Here is a 26,538-nt window from a genome sequence, read left to right as displayed (position 1 = left end):
ACTGATTATAACATTGATAGTGAAGGGTCCAGCTATCACAGGTTAGGAAATGTAATTTTGAAGTTTAGCAAAAAAAATAGGCCCTTTCCTTCTGTACTCTTGACTTAAGGTACACTTCTTCAGCACCTGAGGTTAACTAGAGTCTCAAGGGCAGAGTTTTATCCAGACGCTTCAGGGAACGGGGCAAGCCCCTACTGATATCTGGTAGCTGACTGAATTGGTGGATACTCCTCAGCAGGCCCATCTGGAATTTAGGAGGGCTAGACTATGACACCCCCGCTCGCTAACCATTTCCCACAAAGCTGAAAAGATGTTTGCTCTCCTTTTTAGTTAGCCTTTGCAATGTTTAGCCGCTTCGGTCGGATTCCAAGCCTACCAACCCGGACTTCCCATATCTGCATGGCGAGTCGTGTCCCCCTCCCCGCCCCCGCTCTGGTGTTACATGCTGTCACCGAGCTTCCCGGCTTCGGCGCCAGCCTTCAAACCTGTCTTTATCCATTGTTCAGTTTCCTGTGAGTCAAGTTTAACCAGGCTTCATGCACTGCAATGATGGTCACAAACAGATTCCCTAGCAGACACCTGGGAGGCAGCGCCGCCTGTCACCCACCACAGATTCAAACCGGAGGAATCGAGGGGCGTTCCCATTCCAGCGGCTCAGGGTGGCGGGTCGCCGGGAACCCCTCTGCTGGGGAGTGCCCGGCCCTCCGCGGGCGTGGCCGGTCTGGCCCGGCCCCTTGCCCGCCCTGGTCGCCTCGAGATAGTCTCCGCCCGGCCACCGGCCGTCAGCGCGCGCGCTCGCTCCGTGTCTTCCCGGGCTCCGCTGACCTCAAACGAGCCCCGCCGAGGGGGATGCTCTGAGCACCACCTCCCGGGGCAGTTGCGCCTCTCAGTGCACTCGGACGTCCCCGGCCAAAGCAGCCAGGGGAAGTTGTCTTTTGAGCCCGCGGCCCCTGGGTCTCCTCCCCCTGAGCCCCGCCCCCCGCCCGGCGCGGGGACCGCAGAGCCGCCCGGACCGGGGGCGTCGCCGCTAGCGCTCCCGAGCCCGCGGAGCCCACGGAGCCAGTGCAGACGGCGAGCGTCCGTTTCCCTGCAAGCAGCCCTTGTAGCCCGGAGGCCCAGGGACCCCTGCGCTCCCCAGCCACGGCGCGCGCCCAGAGCGCGGGAGCCCGTAGCACCGGGCGCCTGGGACCCCACGCAGCCTCTGGCCAGCCCGCGGGGCTAGGCAGGGATGCGGGCTGCACTGTGAGCCCGGGCGCCAGGGCCATGGCCGGCACCCGCTGCCGGACCCTGTACCCCTTCTCCGGGGAGCGGCACAGCCAGGGACTACGCTTTGCTGCGGGCGAGTTGCTCACTCTGCTCCAGGTCCCGGACGGAGGCTGGTGGGAAGGCGAGAAGGACGACGGGCTCCGTGGCTGGTTCCCCGCCAGCTACGTGCAGCTGCTGGAGGTAAGAGGCTAGGGTTGGGGTCGAGACCTGCTAACCATCCAACCTCGGTGCTCTGGGGAATGACGGGTGCGGGGGTGCCCTGGGGCGTGGGCAGTGTTCCCCTCGTACCCAGCCTCCCAAGCACGTCGTGGCCGCTCGGGGGAAGGGAGAACTTGTTGCCTGCGCGAGTTCTGAAGCAAGCGGGCGCGCTGCCGCGGATGACAGGGGCCGCCAAGGGGCCGCCGAGCTCGGTGGTCTTGGCAAGGCGAACGGATGGATGATTGGGGCTCGGAAAGGTGGCCCCACAGCCCCGCCTTTCCCGCGAACCAGTGGTCAGTCATTCTTTACGGGAGGCGGACTGCCCGGCTTCCCCCGGGCCGCCCACTTACTGGTCAGCTGAGGTGCACCAGTTAGCAGTGAGTGAGTCTGAGCAGAGCAGCAAGCTTGTCCGAGGATACAGCTAGGACCTCAGGCAGCGCCCCCTCCTTTAGGCTCAGTACCCTAAAGTGACTTGTTCCTGGTGATCTGGCTTGGCCCCAAGGCTACATAGGACAGCTGAGCCAAGTCAGCTGGCTGCTTATTGTCTGGGTGACAATTGCGAGGCCTCTCTGGCCTCTAATCACTGAGCTCATGGTCACAGTCTGAGTGAGAGCCTAAGTTTCTAAAGTCCTTTGTGTGTGTGAGAGAGAGGGGGTATTTTTCAGTCCTTACAGAGAGGCTGCTGACCCCGGGGTCATCATAAAGACTATACTAACCCTCGCCCTCAGTCGTATAGGTAATCTTAGGTTTTGGTAGGAACTAGCCTAAATAAGGAACCAAATTTATCATCTCCTGGGACCTACTTAAGAACAAAGTAGCGAATTTTGAATGAAAAAATGTTACATGTGACTGAGGCCAGGGTGAGGTGGGGAGATAGGGGTTGGATGGTTGTAGACTGGGCAGACCTGACAAGTGTCCTGTGGCAGCATTATCAAATGTTTCCCCAGCCTTCTGGAAGCTCGTGATAGTTCTCTCAGGTCCAGGAAACAGACTCCCTCTAAATACCATAGTATTCCTGGGCAAAAGGCTGGAATGAGCTTCGTGGGGTCTTAACAGAGGTGTCTCTGGGAACTTAGGGTGTGTTCCCAGCACCTGTTTCTGCAGAGCCTCAGATTCGACTTTCTGCATCTCCCAGGTCCATCTCTAAGGGCATAATAATAATAATAATAACAACAACAACAATAAGCGTCATCTGACAGGGAAACCTTGAGCCTCCTGACAAAAAGCTTTCTGAAAGACGGTTGAGTTCTCTTGGTGGCCACATTTCCCAGGGAAATACTGACGTGGAGATTCTCTCTGGTGAGGAGTGTTCCTGGCTGGATTCAGCCAGCTCTTTTGGGTGGGGATTTGTAAGAACAGAGTGCCCCTGCTTTTTCCTGGGCGGGGTGGGGGTGGGGAGCATGAACAGGCCCAGGAGACAAAGCCAAATTATCACTGGGATGGCCTGGGTGTGCCCGTGGCACCCCTTTGCACTTAGAGAGCTGGGAAGTCTCTGGTCCTTAGGGACCTTTCAGACCCCTCTCATCTATTAATAGCAACTCGGTGCCACCAGGAACACCTACACAAGGCATGCGCATCATCACCAGTTTCCTGACCCTTCTGTGAAGGTGGGGTACTGTCCTCCACGTAGGAAGCTCTGTTTTGAGCCACAGTCTAGCTCCGTAGCTCAGGCTAGCTTCAGATTTTCAGTCTTCTCGCCTCTGCTTCTGAATGCTGGGGTTCCAGGCTTGTGCCACAATACCTGGCACTGTCCTCATTTTACAGACAGGAGGAGGCATGGCAGCATGAGAAAGGCAAGTATGTCCTCCAAGGGGTCAGATCTGCACACTAGACTAACAACTCAGGTAACTGACTGAATTCCTTGAGTATTTTAAAACTCAAAGGTCAGTAAAAGAGAGGAGGATGTGAAGAAGGGTGGGCCATGCCCCTGGGGTTGATATGTATGTTGGTGACAATATCCTTAATAAGACCTGCAATCCTGGGGCCAAAAGGAAGATAGCTACAACCTGAACACACACACACACACACACACACACACACACACACACACACCCTGGAGCACTCCTGCTGCCAACCCTGAAGTTTAAATTCATCTCTAACCAGCTAAGGTGGAGGCAAGGGTGGACCTGGCCCCACTGCCCACGTACTGACTAGAATTCTCAGCACCAGCATGTAGGTTTGTGAGTGGAGGTTCGTGGATCCAGTTCTTGGTGGCTGGCACCCTCCTATCAGAATAAACTGCATCGCTATGCAGAGATCTGGGAAGGGAGGTATGCCCCCGAGTCTCCTGGGACGGGCTGAATACTCACAGGCAGACTAGGGTAAGTTGGGGAGCAGCCAGTAGGTGCAGTGTGAAATGTATGGATCCTGAGACTGCAGAAGCCCAGCAGCAGCAAGTAGACAGTGAACCCATAGGCTCTGAAGAGGGTTCTGCTGTAGGGGAAGAAATCAAAACAAAATGGGCCCCATAAACCTCCTGGGGAAGGACGAGGTGATGGGCACCCTGCTGAAGAATGGGGGTTTTCTGGGGGCCGGAGAAGGTGGCTCAGAGGTTAAGAGCACTAGCTGCTCTTCCAGAAGTTCTGAGTTCAATTCTCAGCAACCACACGGCGGTTCACAACCATCTATAATGAGATCTGATGCCTCTTCTGGTGTATATATGTTAACGGAACATTGTATGCATAATAAATAAATGGATCTTAAAAAAAAAACAAAAGAATGGGGGTTTTCCTCACAGTGTCCCTTTTGCCCTCTAGTGGAAAGAGGGACAACAGGAAGTATCTTAGTGGAGGGTGTGAGACACTGACAAGAATGTGCAAAGTACACTCTCCCCAGGAATCTCTTCCTGGTTCAGACAAAGAAAGGGAAGCCAGAGGTCTGCCTTTGCAGGAAACACACACTGTGGAGGGGGCATTGCAAGCTGACCCCCAAAGACCTGCTAGCTCTGCATTGGGGATGGCTGACTCAGATGGAAGCAGGGTTCGAAGACAAGGTCATTGGGGCAGTCTCTTTGGTCAAGACTCCTAAGAACGGGGAAAAATGATAAAGTGAATATCTGGCTTAGAAAGATGGACTCTAGAGGACCTAGGCCCACACAGAGAAACATGGGACCTGGGGACGCTGGCCACAGGGGTCCTGGTTACTTAAGGGGTAACCCTTCACAGGGGACCTATTCTCTCCAGAGATATGAGAGCCATGCTGGTCAGCTTCCTATTGCTGTGGCAAGGCACCTGGGATCAAATTCACAAGGAAGAAGGGTGTATATTGAACTTGGGTTTGGGGTTTTCAGTTTATGGCCAATTATTAGTCCATTAAATTCTGAGTATGTGATAAAGAAAAGCATCTCATACTGGGCGGGAAGGAGGGATAGTGTCCCAGCTCCCTGCTACCCCATCCCCCAACTAGGACCTACCTCCCAAAGCTTCCACCACTTTCTAGGAATGCCACAGGTTGATTACTGAATCTTTAGTATATGAGACTTTGGGAAACCTTTAAGAGCCCAACCATAACCAGGCTTAACAGGCGACACCCAAAGCTGGCTGTGGTGTATAAAGGCCCTGAGATGACACGGCTGGAAAAGCCTTTTCTTGGTAGTTCCTTCAGCCACGAAGAAAGGGAGCAGCGGAGAACTCTACTGATACTGTTTGAGAGACACACGAGAAGAGTGAGCAGACAGAAGAGATGAGGCCAGGCTGGAGGCTGTGGGGTACTGGCCAGCTCCAAGTCAGGCCCTGGGTCACTTCCATAGTCTTGGGGACCTGACATGAAGGGCAATTTTTACCAGTCCTCAAGGATACAGGCACAACTCCTGGGGAGATAGATAGAGGTGGGCTCTCTATCCCAGGGAAGAGTTGGAGAGTCAGGCATGGTACCAGAGTCGGTACGAAGGCCAGTCTGGCCCAACCTGGAAGGCCTAACTGGACTCAGGAATTCCTGTGGGGAAAATCAGAGACCTAAAGGGTGGTATAATACTTCAGTAGAAGCACCCAGAGTTTTGGGGAAGAAGTTTTAGAAGGAATACAGGCATGCCAGAGCTTTCCTTCAGGTGGTGCCAAGGTCCATGCCAGCATGTCTGTCTAGTCCTGACAGGTACTGCTTGTGCTGTTTCCCCAGAATGTGTTGAAGACTTACCACTGAAGCACAACCCTATCAGGTGGTATTTAGGTTATGAGGGTTCCACCATCACAGAGAGATTGACACCAGTTATAAAGAGGCGTGGTGGTGTATAGTTTGAGAGCTCACCCTTTTGCTTTCTGCCTTCTCCCATGGGATGATGTCGTAAGAACTCAACAGAGGCTGACACCTCCATGTTAGACTCCTCGGCCTCCAGAACCATGAGAAATAAATTCACTTCATAAATTACCAAGCTTGTGTATTCTGTCATAGCCATTCAAAGTGGAGTAAGCCACACACAGACTGTGGCAGTGCTTGTCAGTGGGATGGGGCGGCGCAAAGGGAGATTCTTGAACTCCGTGTCCTCTCCTTTTCCTCTTCCCTCAGTCTGGGCTCATGTGATTGTGTGGCAGGAGGTGATGGGGTAGCTGTGGGAGTTGGCGGGCTGTGCCGTGGACAATGAAGAGGCGGGTTTTCTATTGCTAGGTAACAAGGCACCCCGGGAATCCATCCTGTGTGACTCAGAGTGGACAGAGCTCAGCTGAGCGGTTCTTCTGTTGGTTCACCTTGGCAAACTCCTTTGCCAAGAGAGTTGAAGTCAAGTGGCAGCTGAGGATTGAGTCCAGGAGACTCCATTGGGTTGAACTCGTAGAAAGACCATATTCACTCACCTGGTTGTTCCGTCTGGCCTCTTTCCACATGGTGTCTCCTCCTTCAGAGCATTGTCACATGGCTTTTCTTCTGCAGGGTCGTTAGAGTTCTTTTGTAGTCAGTGGCCAGCTTCCAAGGAGACAAAGGGATGACTTGCTGGACTTTCTTAAGGCTTTGACTCAGGCTGAGCATATCATTTTGCCACATGCTGTTGGCAACATGAGTCACAGGAATAGCCCAGAAGTAGCGTGGAAGGGGAGGTAGGTTCAGGCTTGGAAAGAGGAGCAGGGTTCATTTGTACGTTTCCGGCCTCTCAAGGATGGTGAAGACACCACGTGATACACATTAGAAAGGGGTCACAAGGCTTAAGCTCAACTGTTGGGCCAGTGAGAGAGAAAGAGAGAGAGAGAGAGAGAGAGAGAGAGAGAGAGAGAGAGAGAGAGAGAGAGAGAGAGAGAGAGAACCCCTAGAAGCAGAAAAGGTGTCATGGACGTGGCCTTTTGATTTGGAGACTTCTTTACTCCTCTGTTTTCCATCCTAGGAGGTAAAAAACACTTTTTAAAAAAGATTCCAGCAATTTCTTTATAGAGGCGCATAGTAAATGATGCTGCTGGCCTCTGAAAAAATGTTTGCCTGGCCCTAGAGCCTGGCCTGTCTGCTGAGCCATCAGCATACCAGGCCAGCCTTTCCATGCCAGAGCTTTGATAATTAATGGACACAGTGTCTCCGAGCTGCCTGACATTCAGGAGATGTTTGCTATGGTATATAAATTGATTTTAATCTGGGGCCTTTTTCCCCCGTAACATGAAAATTACCTAAAATGGGTGTGACTTTGACCTTCACGCCAATATTTTTTGGGGGCGGTCATTGACTCTGCTCACAATTAGGGCTGGTGGCTCCCCAGGTATGTAATTGTGCCATCATCCTGCCATTCAATTAGGGGGCCCGCATCGGCAGCTGCTGCTGTGTGAACATCTATCTGTGGCCACAGCACTGTCTGTTTCTGCCCAGCAGGAACCACCCTGCAAAAACGCCATGCACTGGCCTGGCCATGAGGCCACTCGCAAGGCTTTAAAGCATCCAACAGAGCTTCTGGATTTTGTGGACTCCAAGCATCTTCACAAAAGTTCCCTTAGCAACAAGTCGGCAGGAATCCCCGACATCTGTTAACCACTGGGCAAATCCCTGAGATCTACTTCCACCTAGAAATATGAATGCACTACCACCTACCTTCCTGTATTTTCAGCCTGAAAAGGCCCAGCTTGTGTCTGGCAGCTGGGTAGACTCTCATTGTAAAGGCTGTGCTGGCCCCCACGGGTGAAAGGATGTGTGTGGTTAACCAGGAAGCCCTGCGTACATACGTGGTATTGTGACTTTTACTAGGCCCCCAGGAGACAGCATTCCTATTACTGTCTCCCTTATTACCCACAGCAGCGAGGTCAAAATGACAGACCTTTTTGATAGAATGCTGGAACGGATCCCCCTGACAAATTAGTAGATTTCTCTCTTCCTGCAGAGGCAAGGATGCTGAGGTGGTGTTTATACCTACAGGGAGAAGGAGAAATGGTAGCCAGCAGGTGTGCCTGGCATTTCCTTTGGCAGAGTAGAACGTGAGGTGACATTGTAACTTTGTAGTTGGGTGTGTGAACCCTAAAAGGTAAGAAGTTGGTTTTTTGGTTTTTTTTTGTATTGGTTGGTTTTTGTTGTTTTGTTTATTTGTTTGTCTTTGTTTGTTTGTTTTTTGTTTTGGTGCTGGGGACCAAACTCAGTGCCTTGGACATGCTGAGCCAATGTTCGACCTCTGAACTACAGGCCTCCATCCCAGTATAGAGTATCATAAGGATCTGCTTACTTCCCTCTGTCCCTTTTGGTATCTCCTCTGTGGCGCCCCCTGATAAAGGTTTGTTTTTATTTGCCTCACTTCCTGGTTCACTTCCTTTCTCAAGCTACAAATTTGAGTCAAGACCCAATTCCCAGGCATTCGGATCTCACGTGTCACAACTAAGCCCATAATCTCTGCTCTCTCCTTCGTCTTCTGCCCACCCTTCTGGCTGAAGGAAGGTCACCTCCATCTGTGCGCCTGGTCCGGTCCGGACGCTTGAGGCTCTTCCCCTTCCTGCCCTATGCTTTAGCTAGGAAGTCTGCCTATCCTCCCTGAGGAAGGTTTCCTGGAGCTTCTCTTTCTGCACTTGTCTTGGCAAACCTTTTCTAGCAAAGGCCAGGAAACGATTTCCAGGCTTTGTGGGCCAAGAGGCAAGACGAGATTAAAGCTGGTGCGGGAGGCAGTGCAAGGTGAGGGCATATGTGCTCGCCTCACAGGGCTGCTGTGGCGGCAGAAAAGCTACCGGGGTAGCTCAGAAATCAGAACTTGTGTGTACGTCCCGAGAAAATTTTGGTCTGTTGCTGTTTTAAGATGGGGCCTCATGTAGTCCACTCTGGTCTCAAATCCATGATGAAGCTGAGGATGACCTCGAACTCTTGCCTTGTCCATACCCCAGAAGTATAGCCCAGGCCGTCCTTAAGTTCATAGTAGTCCTTGAACTCAGCCTCAGCCTCTCAAGTGCTGGGATTCCAAGTGTGGACCACACCAGCTTCCCTGTGGATCTTAAGTATCCTCAGAGATGGAGGGAGTAAAGGATTGGTCCAGGGAAACTTTTTAAACGTGGAGCCTATTGGGAGGTCTTGAGGTTATTGGGGCATGCTCTCCAGTCTTTTTCACTTCTGTTTTGAGACAGGATATCGAGTTGTATAGCCCATGCTTATCTGGAATTCATCAGGCAGCCAAAGGCTGCCCTTGAACTTGTGGCGATCCTTCTATCTCCATCTCTGAAGTTTTGGACTTACAAACATAAGCTCCCACATTCAGCCCTGCATGAGTGACTTGTGCTGCCATAGGTTAGCACCGTGTGCAAAGTTTATGTTCATAATGCACAAAGTTCATTTTTATAAGCTATTATTTTAAAACGTATCCAGATCTGGATGGAGACATAGCTAGTCTGCGAAGAACCCCTGCAGCTCTTACAGAGGATGGGAGTTCAGTGTCCCAGCACCCATGTTGGGTGACTTATGGCTGTCTGTAGCTCTATCTCCAAGAGACCTGATGCCCTCTTCTGTCCTCCACAGGCACCCGTACTCACCTGTACACATACACTCACACACACACATTCAAAACAAGTACTCCCCAAATTAAAGAGAAAAAGATTGATAGACAAAGGAACAGAATAGCTGGGTAGACCCTTTCTAATAGAGAACACAAAACATCACCGATAGATCCCATCTCTCTATAACTCAGGGGCTGTAAATACAACTACAGAGATTTATTTATGGTTTTTTGAGACAAAGTCCACTTTCTTGGACTTGCCTGAACTGGCCTGGAACTTGGCACCCTTCTCCTATCTGAGCTTCTTATTGCTTGGGATTACAGATATGTGCCACCATGCCTGGCTGAAAAAAAAGACAGCCTTAACAAAAAAGTAACGAAAGTTTTTTTTTAATTGTTGTTGTTGCCTTTTGTTTTGTTTTGAAACAGGATGTCTCTGTGTAACCCTGGCTGTCCTGGAACTCACTCCCTAGACCAGGTTGGCCTCAAACTCACAGAGATCCACCTGCCTCTGCCTCCTTAGTGCTGGGATTAAAGGCGTGTGCCATCACGACTAGGCTCATTGTTCTTTTTAGATAGAGCTTCTCTCTGTAGCCCAGAATTGACTGTGTAGTCCAGGCTGGCCTTGAACAATCTTCCTGTCTCAGCCTTCAAGTGCTGGATTACAGGAGCACAACACCACAGCGCTGTGTCACTGAAAAGCGTGTGTGTACACCTTCTGATCCGAGTTGTACTTGTAATCCAGAGGCCTCTGTTAGACAAGGTGTGAACATCACTATGCCTTCTTACACAGCACTTCTCAGCATGAGCAAGCTTAACTCCCATCTAAATCCCCAAGAGGAACTGGTTAAAATGAGGCTTACCCATGCTTACTCCAGGACCAGGAATGCAGAAGGCTCAAGAACTAATCCAAACCGGAATTTCTAGATTCAAAATGTTGCTTAGCGACATTTCATATTTCCATGAAGTTAGCAGAGTTTGTACTTCTTACAAGGAAGCGAAAGGGGCTGGTGGCATCCAGAAATGATTTAAAGTAAAAAAGTCGGGATGGCGGGGACTGCACATGTAGTAGCCACTGTGGCTAGAAGGGATTGAAGGATTATGCCCTGACCGCAAGTCACATTCTTTTAAATAACCCATTATAGCAAATCTTTGCATTTTGTGAGGTAGATTTGACTTTTCTTTTAAGCTGGATTTCTTCTGCAGCCAAGTCTAGTGTGTCTGTGCGTGTGACTGCCTGTCTGTCACCTTGTCGCAGAAAGCATTTACGGCATCCTACCAAAAAGCATATGGCACAATAAGATAAAATCACAAATACATGAGGAAACCTGGGAAAAGGAAAAAGAAAGGGAAGTGGGGTAAAGACCGCTGGAGTGGAATCTGAAGAGTGGAGAGGGTGACTGAGACGAATCGTGTTTCCCAGGGGCAAACAATGTTGTTTCACATTGGGTAATGGTGTTTTTTGAGCAGTTTGCCATGGAGAGATATTCTGGTGATGGCCGCATTATGAGCTAGTAGGGTGTCAGAACAGGTGAGGACAAACAGTAACAAAAGGTTCTGGGAATTCAGCGGCTAAAATAAGATGGGTTTGCCTCTTGCTTGTGCTGAAGGTCTGTAGCAAGGTAAGTTTGGTGCTACAAGCCTCTCAGGGACCCCGAGCCTCGCCTGGGGATGGCTTCAGCGTCCTGAACATTTTGAACGGAAGGCAAGTGGAGGTCTGCCCGACCCCTTTCCCATCTCCATTCCCTGTCTCCACCATTTTTCTTCCTGAGCTCAGACTTTTATCTTAAGACACTCCTCATTCACCTAAAGGGGTAACTCCTTCAGATTAGAAGAGTTGACACGCTGTTGAGTCCAGCTGAAGTCTGTCCCAAACTATTATCCATTTTCCAGACTCATTCATTCCCCCTGAAAAGCACCCTTCCTCAAAAATTGCCTCCACCTCTACAAAATGTAATTCCTACAAATGTAAAGACCTGAGTTCAGGTCCCCAGCACCTGCTTGTGAATCTCTGGGATTGGGAAGTAGAGGGTGGATCCCTGGGGAAATGATCTAGCTAGAGTAGTCTCATGGGAAAACCTCGGGGTCATCGAGAGACCTTCCTGCTGTAAATAAAGTGGAGAGCAATTGGAGAGGACACCTGACATGAGCCTCTGGCCTTTTCCACACACTCACACACACACACACACACACACACACACACACGTGTACCTGCGCCTGCACATACGCGCACACACACATACATATGTACACACATACCCTCGTAAGCATACCCCCACACAAATAGACAAGCAAAAAATAAAAAACTTCCCTTGAGAAGTCTTTGGGGATTCTCCCATCCCACACAACTAACAAGCAACCTTTTTGGAGAGACTACGGGCTCACACAAACTTGGCTCAAAGTCCTTCCAGATGTTAGCATCCATTGCTCTGCCTACCTACCTCGAGACTTCTTCCTTCGTCTCTGTCCGTCCCATGCAGAGAACGCCAGGGTTAACCAACAAGAAAACTAATTAAGCTGTAAAAATTCTTCAGAGATGCTATTTTAAAAAACTCTACCGAAACGGTTCCTTGTCCTAATTGAATCATCAGAGAAAGCGTCCTTATTTCGGCAGTGGCTCCTGGAAGGCCGTCACGGAGGCATCTGCTGCTGATTTGTAATAGAATTTAGGAATAGAAGTAGGAAAGTGGAACTTTAAATTTAGTTCGAGTCTACTATTCTCGTTTAGCAAGTGTTTTATTGATAAATAACTTTCAGCGTTTGTTGTGCACAGAGGGAAAAAAATACAGCTCCATTGAGTAGTCGATAATCAAGGGCGGTGCTCAGCACAAAATCGAATCTAGGACCCAGTCTAGGAGTCCGGGTACCACAGTTGAACAGAGTCTCAAGCCTGCTAGGGAAGTTTTCAGCATCCAGTTACACTCCCAGCCCTTCACTGGACATGAGACACGTGGAACATGTCTGGGATTTCCCCAAGGGGTTTCCTTCTCTCCCTCAAGCTGTTCTCCCTTGATACCAACTGGATCTGCTCTGCTTCTATCCAGCCTGATGCTGCCGGCTTTATGGTACGAGGGAGAGCTTGCCCGGTGAAAGACTCAGTCCCAGGAGACTTCCCTGCCGCACAGGCCAAGGCCAAGCAATGTCACCTGTGCCCTAGCAGTCGACTGCCTTTCACCTCATGGAGAGGCTGCACTTCCAGCCAGCTCCCAGAGCTGATGCCATTGCTGGCCTTCGGGCCCCCGTCTGAGCATCAAGGCATATGGATTCATGAAGGGGGTAGTTTTTACTTTATCTGTAAGATATGTTAAATCCTGGAATTAGATTGGATATTGGATTTATGTTTTTAAGTGGATTATGTGGAGCTATGGAAAGAACCAATTTTGGAATTAGACCTCTATAAGTATATTTAATCTGAGGAAAGAGATATGTCCGCAGCAGGTCCCTGACCACAGGGTGAAGGCAGGGCTAAAAGCCTAACAGTGGACAAAAGCACAAGGCTCAGCCCACAGCTAGGCCGCTGGCAGCCAGGGTGATGAATGGCAGGACTCAGGCCCACTCCGGATGAACAGGAAGAGCTGCAGTGGTGGGGAGCAAGCCTAGGAGGGTCTTGTTCACTGTCCCCAACATTAGAAAATTTATAAACTCAAGACATGGCTTCCACCTGCTGAGACTGTTTTTTTTTTAGCTCCAAGAGGAAGCTGATATTCTGTGTGGACAAGGTTGGGGGCTGCAATGGGAGCCCTGCTGCTGTTCCCCTTGCCACCATCCAGCATGCAGCCAGTGGTGGGGCCACCTCCCAGATGTGGGCAGTAGAGTGCAGGGCAGGAGGCTAGCTTCTGCAGCTAGGGATTCTCTCTCTGCAGCTGCTGCTGCCTTCCTTACTCCAGGCAAGTGCAGAATTGAGAGCTCCCGTGAGGTCAGGGGATAGCTGGATGCCTGCACACACCCTGTTAGTAGAACTCAGGGTTCTTCATGCCCTGGTTTTGAGCCAAGTTGGACTCAGCTAAGCCTGTTAATTGGGGCTTCCACTGCAGGACTGCTGACATCTCTTTCCCTTGCCCTTCTGAGCTCACTGTGCAGGGATGTCTTGGTGCAGCATGTAGGTGAGACAGATCTCCTGGGTTCTCAGGAGGTCCAGGTTCAGATTCTAGGACTTGGGGTGGAGCCCCAGCTTCTGCATTGTTTTGCTCCTTCTGCTCCTACCCCCCAGAGACAGGGTAAGCACAGCTCAGGCTAGCCTTGAACTCTCCATCCTCCTACTCCTTCCTGCCCGGTGTTGGCATTACAAGTGTATGCTACCACACTTGGTGAGATTGCACTTTTAGCAAGCTTCTGGGGATGCTGTGGATCTTGGGGAGACCCATTGGAGTCCCATGTGTGCAGAACACTTTCTTATTAGCCTTGGGGTATACGCAGGTCTTGCTGGTCCAAAGCCTCAGAGAGCTGCAGCTGAGCTCTCCTTAGTTTGATGGAAACTGTTATATAAGAGTCCCTGTTGCTAGGGCTGGACTAATTGGTTTTATTTTATTTTGTTTTTTTACCTGGCCTGATGAGCTTCTGGCTTTCTGGACTCTTGGAAGAGACTCTTCTTGTAATGAGGAAAAGGTTAGTTTGTGGGAGAGGTGAAGTTCTAGAGACTACTAAAGGATGTCAGATTTTCTTTTCTCATGCTTTGTCTGTTCCTGGAGCAAAGGAAAGATCCCAAGAGAGTGAATGGAACACACATTACTCCCCCTCCCTCCCTCCCTCCCTCCCTCCCTCCCTCCCTCCCTCCCTCCCTCTCTCCCTCCCTCCCTCCCCCTTCCTCTTTTTTAGTTCTAGGGATGGAACCCAAGTCCTTTGTACATGCTAAGTAATCTCTGTCTGTCTATCTGTTTCCATACACATACACAATACACTTTTGAGGCAGGATTTCTGTAGCCTAGGCTAGCAGAGAACATGGCAATTCCTCAGCTTCCCAACTGCTGAGATTACAGGGGTCGACCAGGCCATGTGGGCAGAAAGGACTTTCTAAAGTGTTTCTGTGGGCTCTGAATCAAGTCCCAGGCCAACATTTGAGAGGTCCAAAGGAGAGATGATGTCACCAAACTGCTATCTCCCTAATCCCAAGTGGGACCTGCAGGTCCTGCTATCCTGGACTTTATTGCTCGGTGCCTTTGGTTAGGCTGCTGGCTGCATTCCACGGTGACTTTTAAGGCTGATTGACCACAGCCCTCTCCTGTTTAAGGTTTCTGGGGTATTTCATTGCCACAACAATACGGTTGAGTTATCCAAAATGTTTGGATCAAAAAGCATTTCAGATTTCCGAATGTTTGCACATACATAATGAGATATCTTGGGTATCAGACCGAAGTATGTCCGTGCGTGTGTGCGTGCGTGCGTGCGTGTGTGTGTGTGTGTGTGTGTGTGTGTGCGTGTGTGTGATGTTACTGAAGATTAAACTGAGTGTTTTACACATGTTGGGCCAGTGTCCTAGTGCCCGTGCCGTTGGTGTACCACCGAGCTACCATCCCAGGCCTACTTGTATCTTTTTATTTTAAAACTAAATCTCACTAACTTGTCTAAACTGGCCTCCAAATCCCCCTGTAACCCTGGCTTTGGACTTTCGATCTTTCTGCCTCACCCTCCCAAGTGCCTGGGATTACAGGATTGCACCCACAGTGCCCAGCTCATACGGTATTTTTAATCTGCTTGTCTTATCCACGACTCAGCATAGGAAGCCCGTGTGGGATTTTCCATTTGGGGTATCATGTGGGTGGAGCATTTTGGATTCTGGGCATTTAGAATAGGGAAGTGCAACTGTAGAGCTTGCCATAGCTCCATCTGCAATCTTCTTCGAGACCAGCCCTGTCTGCCGCCAGATGTGGTCTTAGCTGTTTCCGCATGTGTTGCCGTATCAGACACACCTGGAACATCAAGTCTTGCAGGGACTTGGTTCTCCATGCTGTTTTCTTCTTCCCTATGCAGTTTCGTCTCCCCGCAGTGTCCTCCCAGGCTTGCTTTCGCTCTTACTCCCTCTTCTTTTTTTTCCCTTTTGGGCAGCTTTCTTGAGATATAACATCCATTAGAAGCAAACAAAACCATGCGTGTTAATTTTGTTTTAACATTCATGGAGTTGTAGATCTGTTACCATGGTTACTTCACTTGCTCCTTAGTCCCCACCACCTCAGCCTCAGGTGACCACACACTTACTGCTTATAGATTTCCTGTTCTGGTGATTTTCCATAAATGAAGTCATACCTGGCTTCTTCCACTTAGCATAATGTTCTTGTTTTATTATTTTTGAGATTATAGTATAATTACATCATTTTCCCTTTCCCTTTCCTCCTCCAAGCCCTCCCAAATACTCCTCCTTGCTCTCTGTCAAATTCACGGCTTCTTTTTTCATTAATTGGTGTTACCATGCATATATGTCTAGGATATATATATTCCTCTTCTTAGTCTGTAGGTCTGTATAATGTTACTTGCATGTAGACGTGTTAAGAGCTGACCATTTGTCTTGGATAACCTATTCCCTGGGGAAGGCTGCTTCTCCCAGTCTCAGCATCCTTCGGTTGCCTGTAGTTCTCTGTGTAGGGGCAAGGCCTTCTGGTCTTTTGCCTTGCACTTTAGCAGGTCTGTTGTCACCCTTGTTCAGTCCATGTTTATGGAGTCATGTTGGTGACACTCGACAGGTGTAGTTTCTGATATTACTAGAAGACACGCTCTCACGGCAAGCTCCTTGATCCTGTGTCTCTTGCAATCTTTCTGCCCCCTCTTCTGAAGTGCTGGATGGATCTGCTGGGACTAGACATCACAATGCTGCATTTTGATTGGTAGGGTTTTCTCTAATGGTCTCCATCTGTTGCAAAGAGAAGTTTTTCTGATCAAGGGTAAGCACTACACTTACCCATAGGTGTAAAAACAAAATTAGACTGCAGCTAGGGTTGTGCTGCCTTAGTGAAGTGTTGGTTGTAGGTTCTTTTCCAGGATCCAGGACTTCACTATCCCTGGGTAGTTGACTAGGTTTCCAGGAGCAGGCATGGTTTCCCTCTTGTTGGCTAGGTCTTCAGTCCAATCAGAAGGCTGTTGGGTACTGCCAAGGTATATGTGCCACTTAGGGTTATTTCTCCGTGCTAGTCATTGTTGTGGTTCATAGGTGTCATAGCTGGTAGGACTGCCCACTGCTTCCCTGCCTTCTTGTTCCATGAAAGTTAGTCTTCAGGGTAGAGGTGTTCAGTTCAGTTTCAGACCTCTGGGCCCTGGGTCTGAAGTGCATGGTGTCTTCAGCAATAGGGACCACTTTGACCTCTTGGCAGCAACCAAGGGTAATAGCAATAGCCTATAGTGTTTTGGGAGTCTCCTGTACAACCCTGACCAACAACTCAAAAGAGGGATTCTCATGCCTGGTGTTGGGTTTTTGTTGTTGTTTTGGTTTTGCTTTTTGGGTTTCTTTTTTTTTGTGATCTTTAGTTCTCAGAGGGAGCATTTCAGCCCAGATAGCAAATGTTCTAAAGAGTTGTCCATGTTGTAGCTGGTATCAGCACTTTCTTACTTTTCATGACCAATTAATATTCCATCAAATAGATGCTCCACATTGGACTTACCCATTTGCCAGTGGGTGAATATTTGGGTGGTTTCTCCTTTTTGGTCATTGTTAATGTTGCTTCCATGGATATCTGTGTTTCCATTGTGTTGAGTATTAGCTTGCTTGAGTATCACATGGTTCTTCTACTTTCTGGCATGTTGAAAAACTTCTTCCCCAACAGTGATGAAAGAGAGTTCCAGCATATCGAGGTCCTCACCAACACTTGTCCTTCCCTGTCTTAAACTGAGACACTGTTTCTTTTGGTGGTGTGGCTGCACTCACCTGAGGAGCCATCACCTTGGGCAGCATGTCACAGGTTTGTGTTGTTTTTGAGATTTGGCCTTGTGGAGCCCAGGCTGGCCTCAAGCTCACTGTGTGGCCAAGGTTGGCTTTGAACCCCAAATCCTCATATCTCTATCTCCCCAGTGCTGAGATTATAGAAACACCCCCCACCACCCCACTCCACATTTTATTAGCTTTTATATCTTTTCTGGAGAAAGATCTTTGCCAGAGGCATCGTCCCTTGGCACACGCTTGTCTTTCTGCTTCGGTCCCTTTTCTCGTCATCGAGATGAACATCCTGAGGACATCAGTTGCTTTCACATTGACCTCACAATACAGACTTCTTCTCGGGTTGTGCAGATGGCCACAGGGGTCTCTCCTCACCACAGGGGTCCCCTAGGTGTCCTCACACTCGGGTCAATTTTGACATCACTTGGGGATGGTATCAGGCTTCCTTGATTGAGCGTGCAGTGCCAGAAGAAAGCCCCTAATTTTAGTGTCAATCCCAACCCTGTACTTCCAACCTGCAGGCTGCATTTGCTGTCCTGGGTTCCCATCATTGGGTTTGGCTAATTTGCTACAGCATTGGAAGTCAGAGAGGCGATTACATACCCTATTTGAAGGGTTGCAATGATGCCATTCATCAGGTGTTGGAGGAGTGGGCATGCTGTGGCCTCTCCATCCACCTTCCAGGAACTGCTTCACCCAGACCTTTGGAGTTTTGTGGAAGTTTCATTCTGAGGCATGATTGATTACATTGTTGGTTCTTGGGATCAACTCAATTCTTATCCCCATTTCCCTGGGGTTGGGAGTAAAGCTGAAAAGTCCTGATTCCCTGATCCTGCATTGATCTTCCTTGTGATTAGTCCCTAACCCGAAGCTAGGAGCTTCAGGCCATCAGTCACTTTACTAGATAAGTGTGGACAAAATAACAACAGTTTGGAAAGTCCGAGGATTTTAAGAATTGTGTGCCTGGAGACTTGTTTATAGCCCGAACTTCCCTAGCCTGCTCTTACTTCTTGGACTTGGGTGCTGTCCTCGACAGATTTTGCTGACACATTGCCACTCACCCTATGGGCCTGGGCCCCTCCACACTCTGGGGTCCCTAAGGCCAGGTGATCTTCATAGACCCAATGTCTAGCTCATAGACCAGACTGGGGATGTAGTAAGACCAAGAAGGATCATTCATTTTGACAGTGCAGGTGACTATGACTATCCTCCACCATGACGGTTCCTTGGTTTCACACACACAAAGAAAACAAAATAACAAAGAATTTGATGACCCTTGTAAGAATCTCTGCTTCCACCCAGGCATTGTACACCCACAGGCTGTGATTAACACAGCAGACCGGGAAGACTGTGTGTGACTCAAGGCAAATCATGTCTGTCAAGGAGCGAACCCGCTTACTCAGCCTCCAGGATGGGAGTTGTGTCTCGTGTCTGTAAGGGCTTTAGTTGTTATTGGTTACCCCTGAAGAGAAAAACTGGCACTAAAGAAATGGCCTCTCTTGGGACTGTCTTGATTACCAGGTCACTCCTACAAAAGGAGGAGTTTCCATTGCTGTCACAGAGCCCCTGAGAAAGTCACCTTAACTAAAGGGCCATTTCTTCAGGATCATCCTTTCTCCAATCCATGCTCTTGGCCTGTTGCTTTGAGCCGGTGATGGCATATTGATTCGTGACAAGTGCACACGGTGGGCAGGCCAGCTGCTGCAAAAAGAGAATGGGATCCCGTTGTCTCCACCAGGGGCAAAGTTCTAACTTCCTACTAGAACCTACTAACTCCCCACAACAGCACAGGCCATTAGCACACTGCTGTCAGAGGGTATGACCCAGGCAGGGATGGGAGTGCTCGGCTATATTGCTGGCTGGGCAGTCTGCTGACAGTTTGCTGTCATGATGATGGTCATGGCTATGCTTAGCTGAGCCACCACAGTGCAGGCACTGGTTGAGGAAACCTGGGGCTCGTGCATCCTTGGCCTTGTGCCTCAGTTTCCATGTCTTTGAATAGGTCCAGTGAGGCACAGAGCTGTGCAAAGTGAACTTTGTCTCTTGGGTCATGGGTGTTGTGCAGAGGGTCTGGTTCCCTGCTGACGGCTGTCGCTTTCCTTATTTCATTTTCCTTTCTTAGTCTCGGCTTTGCTTATTTCTTATCAGGGCTATCTATGTATGTGCTTTTTCTTGGTGAGAGAACCCTGCTTCCTCAGTGTTCCTCCACACCTCTCAGCCGCCATCATTTTGTCTGTGTGTAGCATCATCGCTGAAGGTGAGTTGGCCCAAGAAATTCATGACCATTCTGTGGCCCTTCAAGTCCGTCAAGGTGTATCTGAATTGTTAACTTAAATCGGAGTCCATTTGCAGTCTCCTCTCATCCAGAGCCTCTTTGGGGATTATAAGATGCAGCACAGATTAGAATCTTAACAGCAGGTCAGTAATTAAGGGGAGTCTTATCTTGGAGCAGGTGACAAACCATCTCAGAGACGGACTTTTCTACAGCAGGTGATTCAGGTGCCCGAAATATTTCTCTGTCCAGGAGAGGATCCTGAATTGAATAAATTCTCTTGATCTCGTTGTCTTTCTCAGACATAGTCTTGTGTGGCTCAGCCTGTCCTTGAGCTTGCTATGCAGATGAGAAAGGCACCGAACTATTGATCTTCTTGCCTCTACCCCTTTCATGCAGGGATTACAGGTGTGCATGCCACTATACCTGGTTTTCTTTTCTTTCTTCTTCTCCTCCCACACTTTTTCTTTTTTTTCTTTTTTCCTTTTTTCACACTTTTTCTTTTTAAACACAGCTTGTCCACATATCCCAGGCTGGCGTCAGACTCATGGTCCTCTTGCCTCAGTTTCCTGAGTGCTTAGGATTCCAGGCGTATACTACCATGGCTAGCTGTGGTAAATATTTTCTTGTTAGATCAGAAGAAGACAGATGAATGTCTTCCAGTTGGAACATGGCAGAAAGGATGTTGATACCTTCTTCTAGCCACTCAGATGCAGTCTTTGAAGTCCTGATTGGCCATGTCAATCCTGTCCTTTCACCTGACCTTTATGGTGGCACTTGCAGGCCCTCGTAAATCCTGTTTCTTCAGTTTCCTCTGTCACCAAGACAGAGATGTCTGACTTGAGCCTATGACAGCTGTTTGAGCAAGAGGGCAAAGAGGACCCTCCTCACACTCCAGGGAAAGCATCAGGAAATATCTTGTCTTGAGTATACAGTAAAAGGGAGGGCGTGACCCTCGAGCTGATTGTGACAGCGGCTGCTCAGGAGGAATGTGGGGTTGGCTCTTGTGGATGCTCACACAGAGGGCTCTGTGTCTGCCCGCTAAAGCCCAGCGGTGGGGGTGGCTGTCAGAGATCCTGAGGGACTTTGAGCTTCCTGGGTCTCATGTGGGAGGAGTGAAGAACTACAGCTAGCTGCTCTGTGGTAGCACAGTTCCTCGTAGAGCCATGCTGAGTACTTCCTGGGGTGAGGAGAGTCTAGTCAATGGAGGAGATGCTGGAACACAGTCAAGCACACTATGGGGACTGGGGAAGCAGTGTTGGCCTCAGCCCTTTGCCTCTGGCCTGGCTTCTAGCCCCGTGTATTAGTGATCTGTCTTGCCATGATCACAATACCTGACAGAAGCCCCTTAAGGGAGCAATGTTGGCATTGGCTCACGGTTTAGAGTATTTTGGTCCTTTGTGATGGGGAAGGTATATCAGAAAAATTCTATACATGTAACAGGCTTGGGAAGTGGAGGCCATTCACATAATGGCTGATCAAGATGTAGAGAGTTGAACTAGAACCCGGGACCAATGTAACTTCCATAGTGGCCTACTTTTGCCATCTGGACCTCCACCTCCTAAAGACTGCACAGCTTCAGGAAGACATCATGAGCTGAGGAGTAACGGTTCAAACATGAGTTTTTGGTTGTGGGGAAGGGACAGTTCAAACTCGATCCATAATACCCAAGAATCCAGTGATGAGAGAATCTATGTGGGGACAGGGAACCACACATGCCTGAAAGCCTCCATCTCCCAGGCCTAGACTCCCCAGTGCTGGCTTCCGGGGGACCTGGCCATAACAGCTACTTCTCCTCCGATTTATCAACCTCCCTCCCCAGGGGACTGTGATGCAGACCTCACAAGGCTCCCTTCAGGATCTCCAGGTCACTGTAGGACCCAGTTCAGAGGCCTGTGCATCTTGGCAACGCGTTTATGTTGCTGTCTGCTCATGGTTGTAGTTGGTGGCAGGGCTGGAGGGTAGTTGGGGTGCTCTGTTCATCCTGGTGGCTGGGCTGCTTTATTATCAGTCTTAGGAAGATGGTTTCTCAAGAAGCAGTTGAAGGTGTAAATCATGCTTCCCTGTGAATCATGAAAAAAAAATACGTCTACGGCTGCAAGTCTGCAAATGAGGAGCAATGTGAGAGACAGGCAGGGTGACCACAGACAGGCAGCGGTGCGACAGACAGGTCACCAGTTACTTACCCGTCTTCTGCTCTTTGTCACTTGTAGGGAGACGGCAAACAGCCGTGTTGACAGGCTGTCCCTCATGAGAGAAGGTTGCAGGGGGTGGTTTGAAGGACTCTGACATCCCGGTAGCAGTGGCAGCGTCTCCATTCACCTGGTCCTTAGTAATGGTCTCTTATATGACTCCTGGACCAAGGATGTTAGGCTGCAAAGCATCAGCAGTGTCCTCCCCGCGTTTTAAATCTAACCCTGAAAATGGCCTCTCATGGCCTGGAGGGTCAAAGGCCTCTTGTTGGGCCTTCTGCAGACAGGTAGGGGCCCTGAACAAATGTCACCTGACCTCCTCTGTTCTCTAGCCTCCTTTTCGCCTGTACTGGGAAGAGCCAGGTCCCTTGGTACCTATGCACCCTTCCTTGGCTCAGTGATTGCCTGTGTCTGAAGGCTCTTCCCGTCACCCCTGCCTGAACATCCTGGTGTGCATGTGGCCCAAGTGTCTCCTCGTCCTCAATGGGAAGTGCTGAAGCCCTAGGACCATTAGGAGGTGGAGCCTGGCGGGCGGTTGTTAGGTTATTGGCTGTGCTGCTCTTGGAAGGAATTAATTAGTTCTATGAAACCCCTAAGTTAATTTGGGTGAGATATTGTTGGCTAGGGGGCAAGCATTGCCTTTCTTGTTCCAGCCTCTCGTCTGGCTATTGTTCTCTTTCTCTCTTTTTTTTTCTGTACTTGTTTGTTTGTTTTGAGAGGGGTTTCTCTGTGTGACAGTCCTAGCTGTCCTGGAATTAACTTTGTGGACCAGGCTGGCCTCGAACTCACAGAGGTCTACTTATCTCTGCCTCCAAAGTGTTGGAATTGAAGGTTTGCACCATCATGTCAGACTCCTTTTTTGCACTTTTATCATTATGATGATTTCTGCCTTGGGACATTGACCAGAGCACACTCATGGCTGGTACCATGTCTTTGACTCTCAGAACTGCAAGCTGAGTAAGCTAGACTTCCTCCTTCTTCCCTCCCCGCCTCCTCTCTCATCTTCTCTTCTTCTCCTTTCCTTCCTTCTCTTCCTGTCTCCTCTATTCCTTCCTTCCCCCATCCTTTCTTTTCTCCCTCTCTCTCTTTAATATTTCCTGAGTCATAATCTCACTATAATTGCCCAGGCTAGCCTGGAACTCATGGTTCTCCTGCCTCAGCTTCCCTTTTGGGGATTACACATATGTATCACCATGCCTGGATCTAAACCTTTAGCTTTATAGATTTGGCCAGCCTAAGATAGCTTATTATAGTAACTGCAAATCGATGTATGCACTTGGAAATGATAATCCCAGTCAAGATCCTCCCAGGTGGACCTTTCCTTGCCCAGCAGGGTCTGACCTTTCCCAGTCTATCTCTTCATTCTCCACCTTCTGTGGAATCCCCCCTCCCACTGGGGATGACAGTGGCTGGTGTGTTTGATCTTTGTCCCACTAAACTCTGAACTCCTCAGGGCTGGGGAAGGGTGTCTTAAACTGTAGCAGCTCTGGCCTGGCATAAGGCTTGGCACTGAACAGATCTGATTCAATAATTACTTGGCGACTGGCCGGGTGGGAGGTCTAGGTGGATGGGTTAATGAGGATAGAGGGAGAGCTTACCTGTGAGAGCCTGGCACACATTTTTGTGGAATTTGGGCTTATGGCTTAATTTGTGTTTCTCTTTGGTAATGTGAAGCTTGGGGTTTTGGAAAACTAAGGTTGACAGGGACTAGTCATGGTTTGATATGGAATGTTTCTCAAAGATCCATGTGTCCGAGACTTGGTGCTCAGCCTGATGTGAGAACTTGAGCAGTTTGAGTCAAGAGAGTGGAGAGAGATTAGATTGGTAGGGCTTGCCCTCAAAAGGACCGCTAGAACATGGCTCTTCTCCTCTCTTTATCGCCCTCCATCACTCTTTCCTTGTTCCTCCCTCTCTCCCTTCCTCCTTCCACCTTCTTCATCTTACCCCTCTCCTTTTCCCTCTCTTTCTCCCTATTTTGTGTTATGCCTTGATGTCTGATGATACCACAGGGCCAAGATGACTGTGGACTTGGGGGAACACGAACCAAATATAAAGCTTTTTTCCTTAAAGATGTTCATATTTGGGATTCTGACACTGACAGAATGCTGACCGATGGAAAGTGTATGTCCTAATATCTCAGTAGTCTCAATATCCTGTGAGGCTACTGGGTCCCGGGGTACAAAACCCTTTAGGTATAGGTCAGGGCATGGGAGGTGAAGAATGACAGCAGAGCTGGCATCCCTGGGGTACTCCTCTCTCCTTACCCCTGCTTCTCAATAGGGCTGCTGTAGGGACTGAAACTGAGGCTCTAGGTTCTGCTTTTGGGGTCCTGGCCCATCCACACTTGAGTGGTTTCTTGTTTCTTCCTCAGTGGGTAATATTCCTTGAGGACTCACTGCCTCTTAGGGTACTTGGAAAGGTTCTCATTGAGCCAGTAGCATGGATATGGTTTGAAATACATGGACCAGCGATGATAACATAAATGTTATCACCATGAGGGGGCAGTTCAGGAAGTAGGCTCTGATGCTGGATGTTCTGTTCTGACTCTTCTGGGCAGCTTTGTCCCTTGTCCCAGCCTCCTATTCCTGCGCTATAATCATCCGTTTTCCTTTGATCCCCTTAAAGTAGTTTTTGGGGTGTCTTCCTGGAACCTCCTTGTCCTCTGGTCAGGGGATTGGAAAGGCTGGACTACAAAGTGAGACTTTGCATAAACAAACAAACAAACAAAAAACCACCTTGAAATGACTCAGTAGGGAACAGCACTTCTGTGTAGGCTTGACAACCAGAGTTCTGAGTTCAGCCCCCAGCAGCCCCTTTTCCTACATTGGCAGGAGAGAGCTGACTTCTGAACATTGTCCTCTGAACACCTCATGTGTGCTGTGTGCCCACACCACACACACACACACACACACACACGCACACACACACACACACCTCTCAAACCAAAGCAAACCAGCCTTGCTGACACCTTGATTTTGAGCTCGTAGCTCTGAACTGTAGAATCAATTTCTGTTGTTTAAGTTTCAGTCTGTGGTGCATTGTTACAGCAGCAGCCTCAGTGGATTTGGGCTGGTGTCTTATGTATATGGTTATTTATTTGGGGTGAAACCATGAAAACACATGCATGCATACACACATGCACACATACATGTAAATCTACTCATAAAAACACGCAGACACAAGTACTCACACAAATACGCACCTGTATGCACGAGCACACCCACATGTACACACAGAGGATCCTCCTGTTTGTCCTGTTTTCTTCTCTGAACTAACAGCCCATTATTTTTCGCATTCACCTGTCTCCTATTTGTCTTCACCATACCAGAAGCTCCCTAAGACATGGTCTGTTTCTCCGTGTGGTGTGAGATCCCACAACTTAACACAAGTAGAGGCTTGTGGGGTCCTGGACACATGTGTGGTATGTCCAAGGTGAGTTCTGTCTAAAACAAGGATAGAAGGTTACACTCCTGAGTCTGGACTAAAATCTAGATTCTTAAAAAAAATTATAGCAGCTGTGTTACCCCCTCAGGATCTCCATTTAAAGCTCACCCTGCAGGAGACCTACCGCTGGTTCCTAGGGCTATGCTCATTTTAACTCCCACCTAGACACCCCATGTGAAAGGAAGCGAGAGAGAAGGTTCCCTTCTTAGTATTTAATTTACTCTTGGTGGCACAAGCCTTGGCTTCTATTCAACCAGGTCACAGTCACTGAGGGGTAAGCCCTGAGGCCAGGGATTGGGTGTCTACAGTGTTCTGACACCTGTGTCATGGCCTGGCCCAGAGCTGGGCATGTGCTAATCTTTAGGAAATGACAAAGAAGGTCCTGTCAGGGCGGTCAGGGCCATCAGGGCGTTTCTATGGGGGTGTCAGCCTGCCCCTCCCCCTCTTCCTCTTGCTAACTGCCCCCTTTCCCTTTCAGGCTTCAGTCACTGTTCCTTTTTCTGCGTGCTGCCACTTTGTCAACTGGCCACCTCTGGCCCCCTCCACTGACATTCGATGGACTTCTCCCTGTGAGAGGAGACAGACCCCTTCGGTACCTCAATGTTCCTGGAGCCAGCTTTATCCTTCTCCATTTTGGCCGTTTTCTCTTCATTTTCCTCTGTCCTTTCTTTTCAAAAGTGGGGGTCAAGTTCACACAGCCTTAGATCCTGTTCTGATAGACACGGCTGGTGGCACCTGCTGTGTCCCAGGAATGTCCCACTAGAAGTTCCAGAAAGGTCTCTGCTTTGATGCTTTTGACTTCGGGTCTTACGGTGTAGTGCAGGCTGGCCTCAAATTTATGATCTTCCTGCCTCGGCTTCCAAAGTGCTGAGATCACAGACATGACACTTCGTGCCTGATTCTTAAGTCTGAGAGATTTCTTTATTCCTCCTGCCCCAAGAACACCTCGTACTTAGTAAGTAGTCTCCCTCCCACCCTCAACATTCTCCTCTTTCTCTCAACCTTTGGCCGTTCCTAGTATGGTCTCTCTGTCTGTGGATTTGCCTATTGTAGGAGTGTCATAGAGCTGCAGTTGGTGGCTGCTTTCTGGTGTCATTGGGGTTCATTGATGTCTGTGCCAGTACCTCATCTCTTTCTATGACTTGAATAGTTTTCTATTTCCCTTGATTTGTCAGCGGATAGGCTTTTGGGTTGGTATTTTGCAGGGCTGTTGGGAGCAGCACCCTGCACGACATTTTTTGGTGGTTAATTCTGCCTCCCCACGTTGGCTCTTCGGTGGCCTGTCGCTGAAGCGCTGAAGGTTGCTGGCCCTAGAAAAAGCATTTGAGGAATGAGACAGCAGACACAGCTGCGCTCTGGCCTAGTCCTGAGGTCTGTCCATCCTCAGCTGCCCATTCCCTTAATGGGTCTTCAGCTTCTTGCCATACTCACTTAGTCTTGGAGA

The 26,538-nt window shown here is 49.2% G+C and overlaps 1 protein-coding gene across 2 annotated transcripts in view; it reads left to right on the top strand.

Annotated features, from left to right (window-relative positions):
• Positions 1 to 794: 794 nt before the first annotated feature.
• The window catches only part of Gas7 (growth arrest specific 7), a 231,923-nt gene continuing 206,179 nt past the window's right edge, over positions 795 to 26,538 (top strand). Inside the window, exon 1 of one of the 2 annotated variants that reach the window (XM_075992118.1) lies at positions 795 to 1,446. In XM_075992118.1, coding sequence (XP_075848233.1) covers positions 1,264 to 1,446 — 183 coding nt within the window. In that variant the 5' untranslated portion in view covers positions 795 to 1,263. The remainder of the gene's footprint in view (positions 1,447 to 26,538) is intronic. The other variant, XM_075992122.1, reaches the window with a different exon arrangement.

Source organism: Microtus pennsylvanicus, chromosome 11, assembly GCF_037038515.1.
Source record: "Microtus pennsylvanicus isolate mMicPen1 chromosome 11, mMicPen1.hap1, whole genome shotgun sequence".
Taxonomy (NCBI): domain Eukaryota; kingdom Metazoa; phylum Chordata; class Mammalia; order Rodentia; family Cricetidae; genus Microtus; species Microtus pennsylvanicus.
The sequence above is the reverse complement of the archived record's forward strand: the minus strand, read 5'-3'. Positions and strand labels throughout refer to the sequence as shown.